The sequence below is a fragment of the Thamnophis elegans genome, chromosome 2 (genome assembly GCF_009769535.1).
Source record: "Thamnophis elegans isolate rThaEle1 chromosome 2, rThaEle1.pri, whole genome shotgun sequence".
Classification (NCBI taxonomy): domain Eukaryota; kingdom Metazoa; phylum Chordata; class Lepidosauria; order Squamata; family Colubridae; genus Thamnophis; species Thamnophis elegans.
Genome location: NC_045542.1, coordinates 111,631,927 through 111,644,369, shown reverse-complemented (window position 1 = coordinate 111,644,369; position 12,443 = coordinate 111,631,927). Strand labels below are relative to the sequence as shown.

Below are 12,443 nucleotides of genomic sequence, written 5' to 3'. Positions count from 1 at the left end.
ACACTTCATGTAAGAGGGAAAAACCTTTTTGTTTTCTCCCCTAAACAGGCAGACCAAATCACTTGGGAATGCCGGGTATAATGCCACCATATGTGTCTCATCAGATGCTTAACATTCCACAGTCTGCCCTGCAAGCAAAGCAAGCGGCAAGTACATCCCCTCCCCCTTTTCTGCTAATCCTTCTGCTGTTGGAACTCATGATGCATGTATATGCGTGTGGGCAATATGCACAACTTTTAAGAAAACATGGCCTAATTTATACTTTCTTTTAGGCCCAGCCTATCTCTAGTCATGGTAACGCCCAGGGTCAGGGCCCATATCCCTATAGTCTGTCAGAACCTGCCATCACGTTGGATACAAGTGGAAAAAATATTTCTGAGCAGAATTACAGCAACATTCCTCATGAAGGAAAACATACTCCATTATATGAACGATCCTCTCCAATAAACCCAGCTCAGAGTGGGAGCCCCAATCATGTTGATTCGACATACTTTCCTGCCTCTTCTACGTCATCTTCCTCAGATAATGATGAAGGCGGCGGAGGTGCTGTGAAGTAAGTACAACAAAAGACAGCAACATAAAGCAACCTGTTGTTGGCCTCACATTTGTTAAGATGGATCCAGATCTGGGCAAATAACTGTTTGGTGGAAGATTTCCCAGCTGTCTCCTCAGCAGACCTTCAGCATGAAAAATATTGAAAAGTAGAAGAGGGATCTTGGGGGAATGGTATGAGCTGTAAAATTTGATGAACATAGAGTGGGAATTCCTTAATTAAGGGATCTTTGACATGTGCCCTTTTGCTTGAAAGAAACTTCTAAAGATCATGCTCAGGTTGGTAAGACGAGATAAAGTGAGGAAGATCACATTGTGCCCATCAATTTCTGTGGGATCCCTACGATCTATTATCTTCATTCTTCTTGTTATTTGTATATTAATCCTTATTTGTGGTAACAATTTTACGTATGATGAGTTTTTTTTAATCAAGAAAAGGAAAAGATTTTTTAAAATGACATTTTCCTTGTTGCCTCAGCAAAATATTTTACACTGGTCCTATTACTGAAAAAGTATATAGTATTTGTGAAATATTTTGTATATTTTAAAATAATATTTTATTCTTAACTGGTTGAAGTGTCAAAAGCTTTAAAATTTAATATAAATAATATTAAACTAAAGCCTTCAGAAGAATGGAAACAAATTTCAGAGTAATGATGACATAACCATAGTTTTGCTCTGCACTAATCAAAATAAGTTAGTCAATCAGGATAGAGCTGGAACAGACGTTGGAGGTCTCCTAGTCTAGCTCAAGCAGAAGTCCCTATATCATTTCAGATAGGTGGCTTTCCAGTCTTTCCTTAAAATCCTCCAAATTAATATGACATAAACAAATCATGCAAATATGCAAAAGCAGCCACTCTAAAAGAGCAGTGTAAAACAAGCATATTTAAATCAATTAACTAATTTAAAAGGACTTACTGGCATCGTCATGACATCAGCTTGGGTGCAAAATACCAAGAATGGTAACTGAAAATGCTATTTCACCTGCTGAAGTAATCTTTGATTTACAACCACAATTAGAACAGGAATTTATGTCACTAAGTGATGCGATCATAATGTGTATCCTCACATGAACGCATTGCTTAGTGACAGCAATTAGTAGTCATAGTTGCTGTTGTAATTCCATACATACAGATCATTAAGCAGGAAATAGGAAGTCCCAGGTAAGGTGAGCAGGAACACCATAGGAATGAGGGAAGATAGCTGGGATACTGCAGTATGATGCAAGCTCAGGGAGGCTGGACAAAGAAGATGTTGAATCCATGCCTGTGTTCCAGTGCAGGAAGGCTGGAAAAAGTCTATGTTGCTACTCATTGGTTTCTTGGCATACTGCAGCTCTCTAGTTCTCAGAAGAGCCCCTGAACTGCAGCATAACATGAAGCCTAGCCCCAGCCTGATCCAGCAATGTGGCCAAAGGAGCTTCTGGAAAGTGCACCATTTCCAGCCTAGACCCAGCTGTCTTTACCACCTTGTACTCCAAGTGCCCTACTGCACTCCACTGCCCCAACTGACCTTTTGCCATTTCTTGCTTCCTCTGTTGACGAGGTGTGCCTGGCTTCATCCTTTATGAAGCAGCTGCTGGCCAGATAAAGGCTATCTTTTCCAGGCCCTGCAACAACACTACAGTGTAAGACCTAGGGAAGAAAGCCTTCTGCGAAGGGCCAGGCATGCTTCATTAGCAGCTGCAAGCAAGAAGGCAGCAAATATCAACTTAGGGTTGTAGAGCTCTGAAGTGCAGGGCACAGATGGAGGAAAGTAGCCAGTGGGGATAGTTAACCAGTGTCATTGACATGACTGTGGGGTTGTTGCAACAACTATAACTTGGAGACTAGTCATAAGTCCCTAGTTCAACACCATCATAACTTTGATCAGACACTGACTAAATGGTCATAGACCAAGGACTATCTATAGAAAGAGAATGGCTTTTCAGTATGCAGCCACACATATTGAAGGAGAAAGGTGCAGAGAGAGAGAGAGCCCTTTTGGTTGCTCAGAATCAAGCTATCACAGTCCTTTGAAAGAGAAGAACATGTTACTTTGATTTTATTCTAAAATAGTTGGAGTCAGCATAGCACAAAATGAATGTGTGTTTTGCCTGAATACTCTTTTACAGAGTCTTGCATTATAATCCTGACAATATTTTTTTTGTCTGGGCTTTTTTGACTCTCTCTTCAGTCATGTCGGTGGAAACAAATTGAATTGGGAAAAAATAGGAACTCAGTCAGAAAATCAAGCATGTGGGGATCCAGGACACCAATCAAAGGTAGTGTTTTGAACAATATTAACTTTGTGTATATGTTTTAATGATTATTTGGTAGCGGACACAGAATCATCTAAAAGATGAACCCATCATTTTTCCTGGATGATACAAATTGAGCTCCATCCACTGACCAGTGAAGCAATGTTTTCGCTTTCTTCTGTACAAGAAAAAAATAATATTCTCTGACTGCTATTTGACTAGAGCAGAAGAAAAGTAGTCACTAGTGTCCACAAATGCTTAGAAGGCTGGGCAGGTTGTAATCTAAAACTGCCAATGAAGTAGTTTTATTAATGAGAGAGTTTTCTATGCTTACTGGTGTAGAACTGTTGTATTTATTTCTCAGTAAAAACATGAATTACATTACCTGAGGTAGGAAACAATCAGATTGCATCTAAGTGATATACTTTGCTGTGCATAATAATGAATGTAATTTTAGGAGAGGTGAAGAATTGACTTGAGATTCTGATACTTATTTATTCTTTATGGCATCAAACAAATAACTGCAGTATGTAACCAGATTTATTTTTATTTTCCTACTGAGAATAATGTTTATCGTGGCAAGGGCACAAATAGAAAAACAAAGTACGATAAGTTTATTCAAAAACTGTAATAAACTAGTTTTCTTTAAAATTTGGCTTATCTAAGAATACTACTTTATATAATTGAATCTTGTTAAGTGTCCCATTTTAGCTGCTCCTGCTAAAGAATATGACTGATACAAGGTTTTAAAATCAGTTTGTACTGATAAGAAAATCACCTAGCCAAAATATCTTTTTTTTTTTTTTTTTTTTTTAAAGGAAGGCTTAGTCTAGAAAGGTTGATTTATATATGATTCACATATAGAAATACTCATCATCATCCCTGGCAATTACACTGTCCTAAATCAAAGAGGAGGCATCCGGCTTTAGTTTTTCTTTTCTCTCATATCCTTGTTCCTCCTCAAGTGTATATTGTAATGGTTCAAACTGATCACTTTAAATCTAGTGTTGAAAAATGTGCAGTGAGTGCATAATGCAAAAATGTGCACTAATGCAAAAAACAAACAAACCCTGACCTCACCTTACACAGTGGGTTGTCAAGGTTTTTAGCATCTGTCTAACATCAAGATTTCCTCCATTGGCAGGGGAGCTGCTATCCCCACTTCTTTAATCCATAAGTTGGTTCAGTCAGTAGAAAAATATATGACTTCTTAAATAGTAAATAAAGAATGCAGAATAAAAGTAATACCCTGTTTCCCTAAAAATAAGATCTAAATGAATAATAAGTGCAATCGGGCTTTTGAGCGCATGTGCTAAAATAAGCCCTCCCCTAAAATATTTAAACACATGCGCAGCCGGTCCCCACCATTTCCTGGGGGAGAGAGAGGAACATGTCCCACAGGAACCTGTCTTCCATGCAGAATGGCCTCATGGAGGCAGCTCCTGCAAACTCTAGCTACCCCCTCCCCCCGGTCTTAGTGGTTGCCACAAAAAGAGCAGCAGACCCAGTGACACTAGGCCTGGCAAGAATGTGCCAGAAACAGAGACAGAACTTCTTGCCCTCTCTGGATCAGCTGATCTGCGGGCCACGGGCTGAGGTTAAAGGACCTCCTGCACCTCAGAAATAACAAGACCTCAAAAATAAGGCCAAGCGCTTATTTCGGGAGTGAAAAGAAAATAAGATCCTGTCTTATTTTCGGTAAAGTACGGTAATGCTTGATATACAAACGGCAATGCAATTTTTATCAAAATATTATTTTTTTATAAAATATTAAATGTTTAGGAACTTTATTTCGGATGTAGAATTCTAAACAAGCCATTTATAAAAAAATCAAAAGGAATTCAAACTGTTCAAGATATATCATTCATGAATATTATACAATTATAGAAGAATGAAGTCATTATGAAGACATGGTCTCTTCATTCTCAGCTTCACCTCTTCTATGCTGTAAAATTGTTGTTTGTTCTATTTTCTGTAAATGTGTTGCAAATGTGATTGAATATACATACAGCCTTCTGGTTCTTAAGAATTCACAATATTCTCATTGTAAAAATGATTTTATTGTATATTGTAGGTGGAAGGTTCCTCTACTGTTTCTTCAGGGAATCAGGCAGCTGAAGTTAAAGGGAACCAAACCAGTAGTGCACAAATCCCATGTCTGTTGTCAATGCCCACCAGGAACCATATGGATATTACCACTCCTCCATTACCTCCTGTAGCACCGGAAGTATTAAGAGTAGCAGAACACAGACACAAAAAAGGATTAATGTATCCCTACATATTTCATATCCTAACTAAGGTAAGATTTTCTGGCAAGAATTCCAAAGAGATTAGTGTTATCTTTTGCTTTTGGTTCATGTGTTGGATAAAATTTGATTTAGTAAAATGAACAATATATTTGGTTCACATTTATTCACTTTACACAGTACTTTTTAAAGGAAGTTGGGTTTCCTTTGACAGTGTACTTTACAAGATCAATCCTATTCCTAGCTCGATGCCAATTGTCTTAATGGATGAATATATATGTCCAAAACAAATTTTGTGTTAGGTTGTTTTTAAGTCCTCGTTTTTCTTTTCTTTTTTTAATTTTTAATTTTCAAACATACAAATACAAAAAACTTAGACATAGACTACATTTACACAATACATTGGAACTTCATGTTCCTTCTTATAGCAGTTTCAAATCGGTACAACTCTCTTTATGCTATTTCCCCTTCTAATATGTTTCACTTAAGTTTCACTATTTTTAACCCTCTTATTTCATTATCTTTTACTTATCTATCTAATATATTGTCTAATTACCTCTGATAAGTTTAATTTCTCTTGATTACATATGTATATATGATAATCCTCCTGAATGTCTACTTTTTGTAAATCCTCATTTTTCATTCAGAACAAATCTCAAAGCTCCTTCTTAAGTTTATCTATTTTAAAATGTGTTATTTCACATATTTTTAAATTTTGCCAAAATCATATCTTCCTTACATGCTACCATGTTACTTAGTGATACTCTTTGGAATCACATTTCTATCAAATGAGATCTAATTTTTTAATATATTTGAAAACAGTGGCTTTATAGAATTGGATTTTAGAAATATAGCTAAATTATAAATATACATTTGCATACAAACAAGAAAATGAAATTAGATAAACTGAATTTAAATTAAAAGGGCAGTGGTGAATGGAGTTGGGGTATTAAAGTTATTGTGTAAATACTAAAGGAACCACATTTGTACATCATATAATTATTTCCTGAAAGTTGTAAACCTTTCAGCAGGTAAAGATACCATGCCATAAATAAGATCCCTAAAAGCTGCTCATCATTTTGTTCATCTACAGGGTGAGATTAAAATTGCAGTTTCTATTGAAGATGAAGCAAACAAAGACCTGCCTCCTGCTGCTCTTCTTTATAGGCCAGTTCGTCAGTATGTTTATGGAGTCCTGTTTAGTTTGGCAGAAAGCAGGAAAAAAACAGAGAGGCTTGCTTTTAGAAAGAACAGATTTCCTCCTGAATGTATGTATTTGTCTTTTATTATAATGGTAAAATCACTTGAAATATCACTAATCTAATCTTTGCATCAGTTATGTAGAATAAACTGATTTAAATTTGCAAATATAAAAAAGCCATAATTTGCCAAGGTAATTCATTTTTCAGTTGCTCAGCATTTTTGTACCTATAGTGCAGGGGAATTTGGGGATGTGAAGCAATGTTTAAACAGCAGGTAGAACATCAAGATTGGAAATCAGCATTTTGAATCATGCTCTGAATGAATTAGAAGCACTACAATACTTTTAATTATTAAAATACAGTAAACATCACACTGGATTGGTTGCAATTTCTGAATATTCATCAGGAGTATGGACAATTTTGCATAGGCCATCCATAACCAAGGAGATATAGCATTTAAAATTATTTATATTTTCCAAAATCTTTCAAATTAAAATAATGAAAGTTACATTTTAGTAGTTTCAAGTAGGTACACCATGGAATCGTAGAACAGTCCAATCAAGAGAAGTGTTTTGCTTTTTTGAATGACTTACATGATGCTCCACTCAAATTTATAAATTTATACTGTATTGATTTTACTTTTAACTGGAATGAAGATATTTGATGTGTATAAAGTATGCATAGCCCCACTATATATAATTTAGTAGATTTGTGTATAGGTTTTCTTAAAATGTAACCATTATGAAAAAAAATTCTGAATATTTCAGTTACACAAGAAAATATTAATTCTATCCCTATGCTGGATAGAAACAGACCACTTCATTGTATAATGGGAAAGTGATAAAATTAAGCTTGGGGAAAGATAGAGTTATTAATGGCAGGAGAAATTGAGGTTAACACAGCTCCACCCATCAAGATTTATTTTAAACAAATCTGGCAAAATCATATCTTTAGCTGGGCTTTTGCCACTTTTCAAATGAAAATTTAGGGGGATGGGTTTTGTTTGTTTTAATTTCTGGCTTTGAGATCAGGGATCAGTCAGGGTAAAGAAGCAGATAAAGGAATGCCAAGAGAATCCATTCCAAAAGGAGCACTGAATAGTTTGCCAAAATATTTTTTCCAGGTCTCTGAAGAAATTAAATCATTAAAACATGGAGCTAGGTTTATCTGAAGAGAGAAAAAAGATGCCAGAATAGATGATCACCCTTATTTTTTGGTGCATTTGCTCTTCCTCTCTCGGGCATTTTCTATAACCTTTTTTTTAGTAAAAGAAAATGTCCATGAGAGGGTAGATCATTATAGAACTAGGCATTTCTATAAGCTGAAGTCACTGTAGCTTTGGCTTGAACTCAATCTTTATCAAACCAAGTTTTGTCCTTATCAGAACAATAATGGGTTGGAGTTTAATTGGATTTTAAATGGTCCTGAACTAAAACAGTAATTTTTTGAAGAGTGACAAAAATGTCATGAATATCACTGGTTGTGTAATAACCATTCTTTTGAATAGAATAAAAAGGCGGAAAGGTTGCACACTTTCCTTTCATTGAACTATGCTCCTTTCCAGAAAAATATAGCAACCTGGATTTATAAATATTAAATGTCTGTAATTCTGGCCATAGTTTGGCTTTATTATTTTTTCCTGCTGTTTTGTATTTCAGTTATTGTTTGCAATTTATACAGGATTTAATTTAATTTGGCAGAAATTGAAAGCATGTTTTAGTTGCTATATTAATATTAAAATCTAAGGAAATTACAAAAAGCAAAGAGGTGTTCAAATTATTATATACCAGGTCATTTCCCAAATATTTCAGAATCAGATGTGCTTCTGACATTGGAGAAAGTTAAGATACGTATTCTGGCATGGATCCTAACTACTTTTCCATTCATGCAAAAAAATGGGGCAGTTTCTGCAAATGCATCCCTCGATTTTCAGACCTTTTTACCATGGTCTATATCAGTGTTTTTCAACCACTGTGCCGCGGCACACTAGTGTGCCGTGACATAGTGTAAGGTGTGCCGTGGGAAAAACACTTTATATATAGTCAATATAGGCACAGAGTTAAATTTTTTTAACATTTTCTAATGGTGGTGTGCCTCGTGATTTTTTTCATGAAAAAAGTGTGCCTTTGCACAAAAAAGGTTGAAAAGCACTGGTCTATATCATCCCTTATGATTACCTAACAGGAGCAGATGGAGGACACGAAGATTCCAGTGGGAGATGGCAATGAAAATGTCCTTCTGTGGATGGGAACTTTATTCTCATTGCAGAAAAGAAGCTAGGGCATAGATCAGTGTGTTATTTTGCATTGATTATCATGAACAGTTGGTACTGGAAAGAGCCGAATCATGTTTAAAACTACTCTCTGCTGCTCCATTGTAAATCTAGCAATCCTGCCCACTGATAATTTGCACTTTTGAGGTAGTAGCCATCTCCCCTATTAACTCCCATTACATATTTTGAACGAGCTCACTATAATTATCTTGAGAATTCCAATTTAGCACACCACATCAAATAGCACTATAAAGCCTTGTTTGGACTTTGAAACTAAGCAGAATCAGACCTGATTAGTACCTTGATAGAAGATTACCAATGAATATCAAAACTGTAGACTAGATTGAGAAATCATCTGTAAGAAGACAATGGTGAACCACTTATGTTGCCAAGAAAGCTATTGGGTTGTTGTCCTCAGGATATTGACCTCAACTCAAGGAATATCATATTTCCTTTTATATTGCAGTTTCATAGAATTGTTGGGTTGGTGAAGATTAAACCATCCAGTAGAATTCAAATGTTCAAAACTGATTTTGGTTGGAGCTAATACATAGCATTACCAGACTAAGGGCTCCAACAATGATGAGTCTGAGATTGATTTAATTAGTTTATGGGATGAGTTTGCCATAAAGACCAAGAAAGAAAAGAAATAGATGAATACAAGAATATTGTTTCTTTAGGACTTCTTAGTAGTTTTCAGTACCATTAATCATTGGATCCTTTGGGTATTTGTATTTCTACTTGGATTCACTGTACCTAAGGTGAAGCTGGGTGATTATTATTCTGTTCTGTGGCATTCACAAGGTACTTCAGGGTTTAGTTTTGTCCTGTTCAATGCTTATTAGTATGAAATGCCACTTACTATTTTTCATATAATCAAGGAGACATAGTGAATTTTTTAAGCTGGTCCCTGAGCAGGATAATGGGCTTCATGATGGCTAATAAATTAAAGCTTGTTCTAAGCATCCTGGAGGTGGATAGGTTGGGTTTCTTTTTTCATCCATCCATATTCTTCATTCTGCTATGGAGGAATTTTTGTCAATAGAGATACAAATGGCCTCAGTGGTTAGAGCTGCCTTTTATCAGCTCAATTTGATATGCAGGTTTTGATACACAAGCTGCAACCCTCTTGGGCAGGCTAACTTGGGGTACTTTATACATGGGCTAGTAACATATGAACATTTAGCTATCTGTGCATATGGTTTTTGAATTTAGTTACTCCAAAATTCATCTACCAGATTATTAATCGAGAGAGGTTTCTGCAGTTGTAATCACCATGTACTGGCTGCCAGGCCTAATTCAAAATGTTAGTGCTAACTGTTAAAGCCACGAACAACTAAACTGCCAACTATCTAGTGAAAAATCTCCTCAGAGTTTCTTACTTTCATCTTCAGAGGACTTCCTCAGGACCTCCTTACCATAGTTTCATATTTAGAAAACACCCTCCTCAAGGAGGAATGCCTGAAATCCACATGATGTGGTTATGCAATTATTTACAAAGACCTTCCCAGACACTGTAGATTTTAAACTTTCTAAAATGCAATTGCTGCATGTTATGTCTTTATAGCTTCTTGGTGGACTAAAATTCAGAAAATTTATCAAAAAATAGAGAGTTATATGAGTAGCGGCTAGACATTGTCAATGAGAATGCATTTTGTAAGTTACAAGTGGAGTTCAGGTTCAGTGTAAGAAAGCAAATATTTTGAGGTTGATTCCTAGTATAAGTCTTAAGTGTTATAAACAACAAAAGGTATGGGCAAAATGGCATTTGTGCATAAACTATTTTGTTTCCTTTTAAAAAAAAAATTCTACAGTCTCACCAGTGATAATTAAAGAATGGGCTGCTTACAAAGGAAAGTCTCCCCAGACTCCCGAGTTAGTAGAAGCACTTGCATTTAGGGAATGGACTTGCCCTAATTTGAAGAAGCTTTGGTTGGGGAAAGCAGTAGAGGACAAGAATCGACGAATGAGGGCATTCTTGGCCTGTATGAGGTCAGACACACCAGCAATGCTAAATCCAGCTAATGTGCCCACTCACCTAATGGTGCTCTGTTGTGTATTAAGGTGAGTATATTTTTGATTCATGTTAGCATATGGTAAAAATTCCTCTTGATAATGCTGTATGTATGTAATTATGTAAGAATATTACGGTTTTATTGATAGAACTTTTTATGTGACTTAGCATAAATAATTCGTAGAACTGACATTTTTCTCTAGACTAAACACAGCAAATTAAGACTTAAAAGTTTGTTATTTAGTTTACACAACAATTAAGAGGAATACATGGAAATACCTACTGGGGTGGAGAAAGTAGCAAAGCATCATTTCTTTTTTTAGGAACAATGGAAAAAACAAATTAGTTTAAAGAGAATAATATGGGGATGTAGGCTGAAAATATGTTGGGTGAATATAAATAGAAAGCAGTTTACAGAAGGCAATCTTAAAGCTCCCAGGGTGAACAGTTCTTGATTTTCAGCCATGTTGGTTTGATTCTAGCACTGAAAATGATGTGCTTAGTTTAGTTCCATGTTGCTTTAAGCCTCTTCTGCCATGATTTTAGTTAGGTTAGTTAACTTAAATATTCACTGACTTTTTAAAATTATCACAGGAAGACTACATAGGATCCAGAATGTTAAAAAAACCAAAAATCCTAATCTTTTATTAAATATATCCTATAGAAGTACTTTATATCAAAATAACATATTTAGGTTTCAGTTTTGTAAAATCATGAGTTGAATTCAGAACATGTCTCACACAAATTTAAGGCCTTCTTTCTATTTCATAAAAAGAAAGGGGAAGGAGAAGCTCTCCATTGATTTCTTCCTGGTACCTCTTTTCTGTTCTAGATTATGCTGGAACAGTTTCTGACTTTTCTGCCTCTTGCTCTCATAGGCTTAATTTTCCACACCAATAGTTTGGATCCACGTTGGGTGTAATTACAGTGCTTTAATTAACACTGTATCTTGTTTAAACATTGTTGTATGCAGACTTCAGAAGTATTACACAGCTTTTCAGAAATGGTTTACCCAAAGTTCTTTGTCTTTGTAGATATATGGTGCAGTGGCCTGGAGTTCGGATACTTCGTCGCCAAGAACTTGATGCCTTCTTGGCTCAAGCTTTATCTCCAAAACTCTATGAACCTGACCAACTGCAGGAACTAAAGGTGACTTCTGAAGTTGGCCTTTATGGAGCATTTAATCCTTATTACTTCAAGCGCTTTGCAAAGCAATATTATTTTATTTTTTCAGTATTTTCTATTTTCATCCACTTGTTCATCAAAATAGTATGTGGACAGGAAGAGTTTCTGCCTTCAACACCAGCTCAGTAATAACTTGCAGATAATGAAATCTGCTTCAATTTTCAGAGGAAATGTGCTGGTTTTTTTGCTTTTCTTTACCTGATACTATATTCATTTTTGTTTTATATCAATGGCTTTCAGAGCTCTAACCTTTAAATCATCACTTTCATTTTATTTTATCTTTTCCTAAAGAATACCTGCATGTCTCCACAAGATTCCACCTCCACATACATACTTCTAAATAAATAATATCAGAGAAATTGTTACTTAGGCATATTGATCACCAGCAGACTATACAATAATGGGATGGGTACAGTTAAATCCTAGTACCAGTTTTCATTTTCATTTGAATTTCTCCATTTAAAGCAATTACATTAATATTATTAAAATGATAATTTACTATCACATTTTAAAATTCATTCATGGCCTTGTTCAAATAGATTAAGCATCCATTTTCAGTAAAGTATTTATAGATGGATGCATGATATATACTGAAAGCTTTTGTTGCATTTAAGAACTGTTGTTAATTAGTAGATCACCTAAGTATTAATGATATCTCCAAGACATTCTTTTTTAATCATAGAAAAACACTATTTTACCAATTTTTGCTTTAGAAGTAGTCATGTTCCTT

General features: G+C 35.4%; 1 protein-coding gene across 1 annotated transcript in view; it reads left to right on the top strand.

Annotated features, from left to right (window-relative positions):
- Positions 1–12,443, top strand: part of FAM120A (family with sequence similarity 120A) — a 64,760-nt gene that overhangs the window by 37,617 nt on the left and 14,700 nt on the right. Inside the window, exons 6-12 of the mRNA XM_032210249.1 lie at positions 49–146; positions 273–553; positions 2,731–2,818; positions 4,869–5,093; positions 6,134–6,308; positions 10,329–10,578; positions 11,563–11,677. Coding sequence (XP_032066140.1) covers positions 49–146; positions 273–553; positions 2,731–2,818; positions 4,869–5,093; positions 6,134–6,308; positions 10,329–10,578; positions 11,563–11,677 — 1,232 coding nt within the window. The remainder of the gene's footprint in view (positions 1–48; positions 147–272; positions 554–2,730; positions 2,819–4,868; positions 5,094–6,133; positions 6,309–10,328; positions 10,579–11,562; positions 11,678–12,443) is intronic.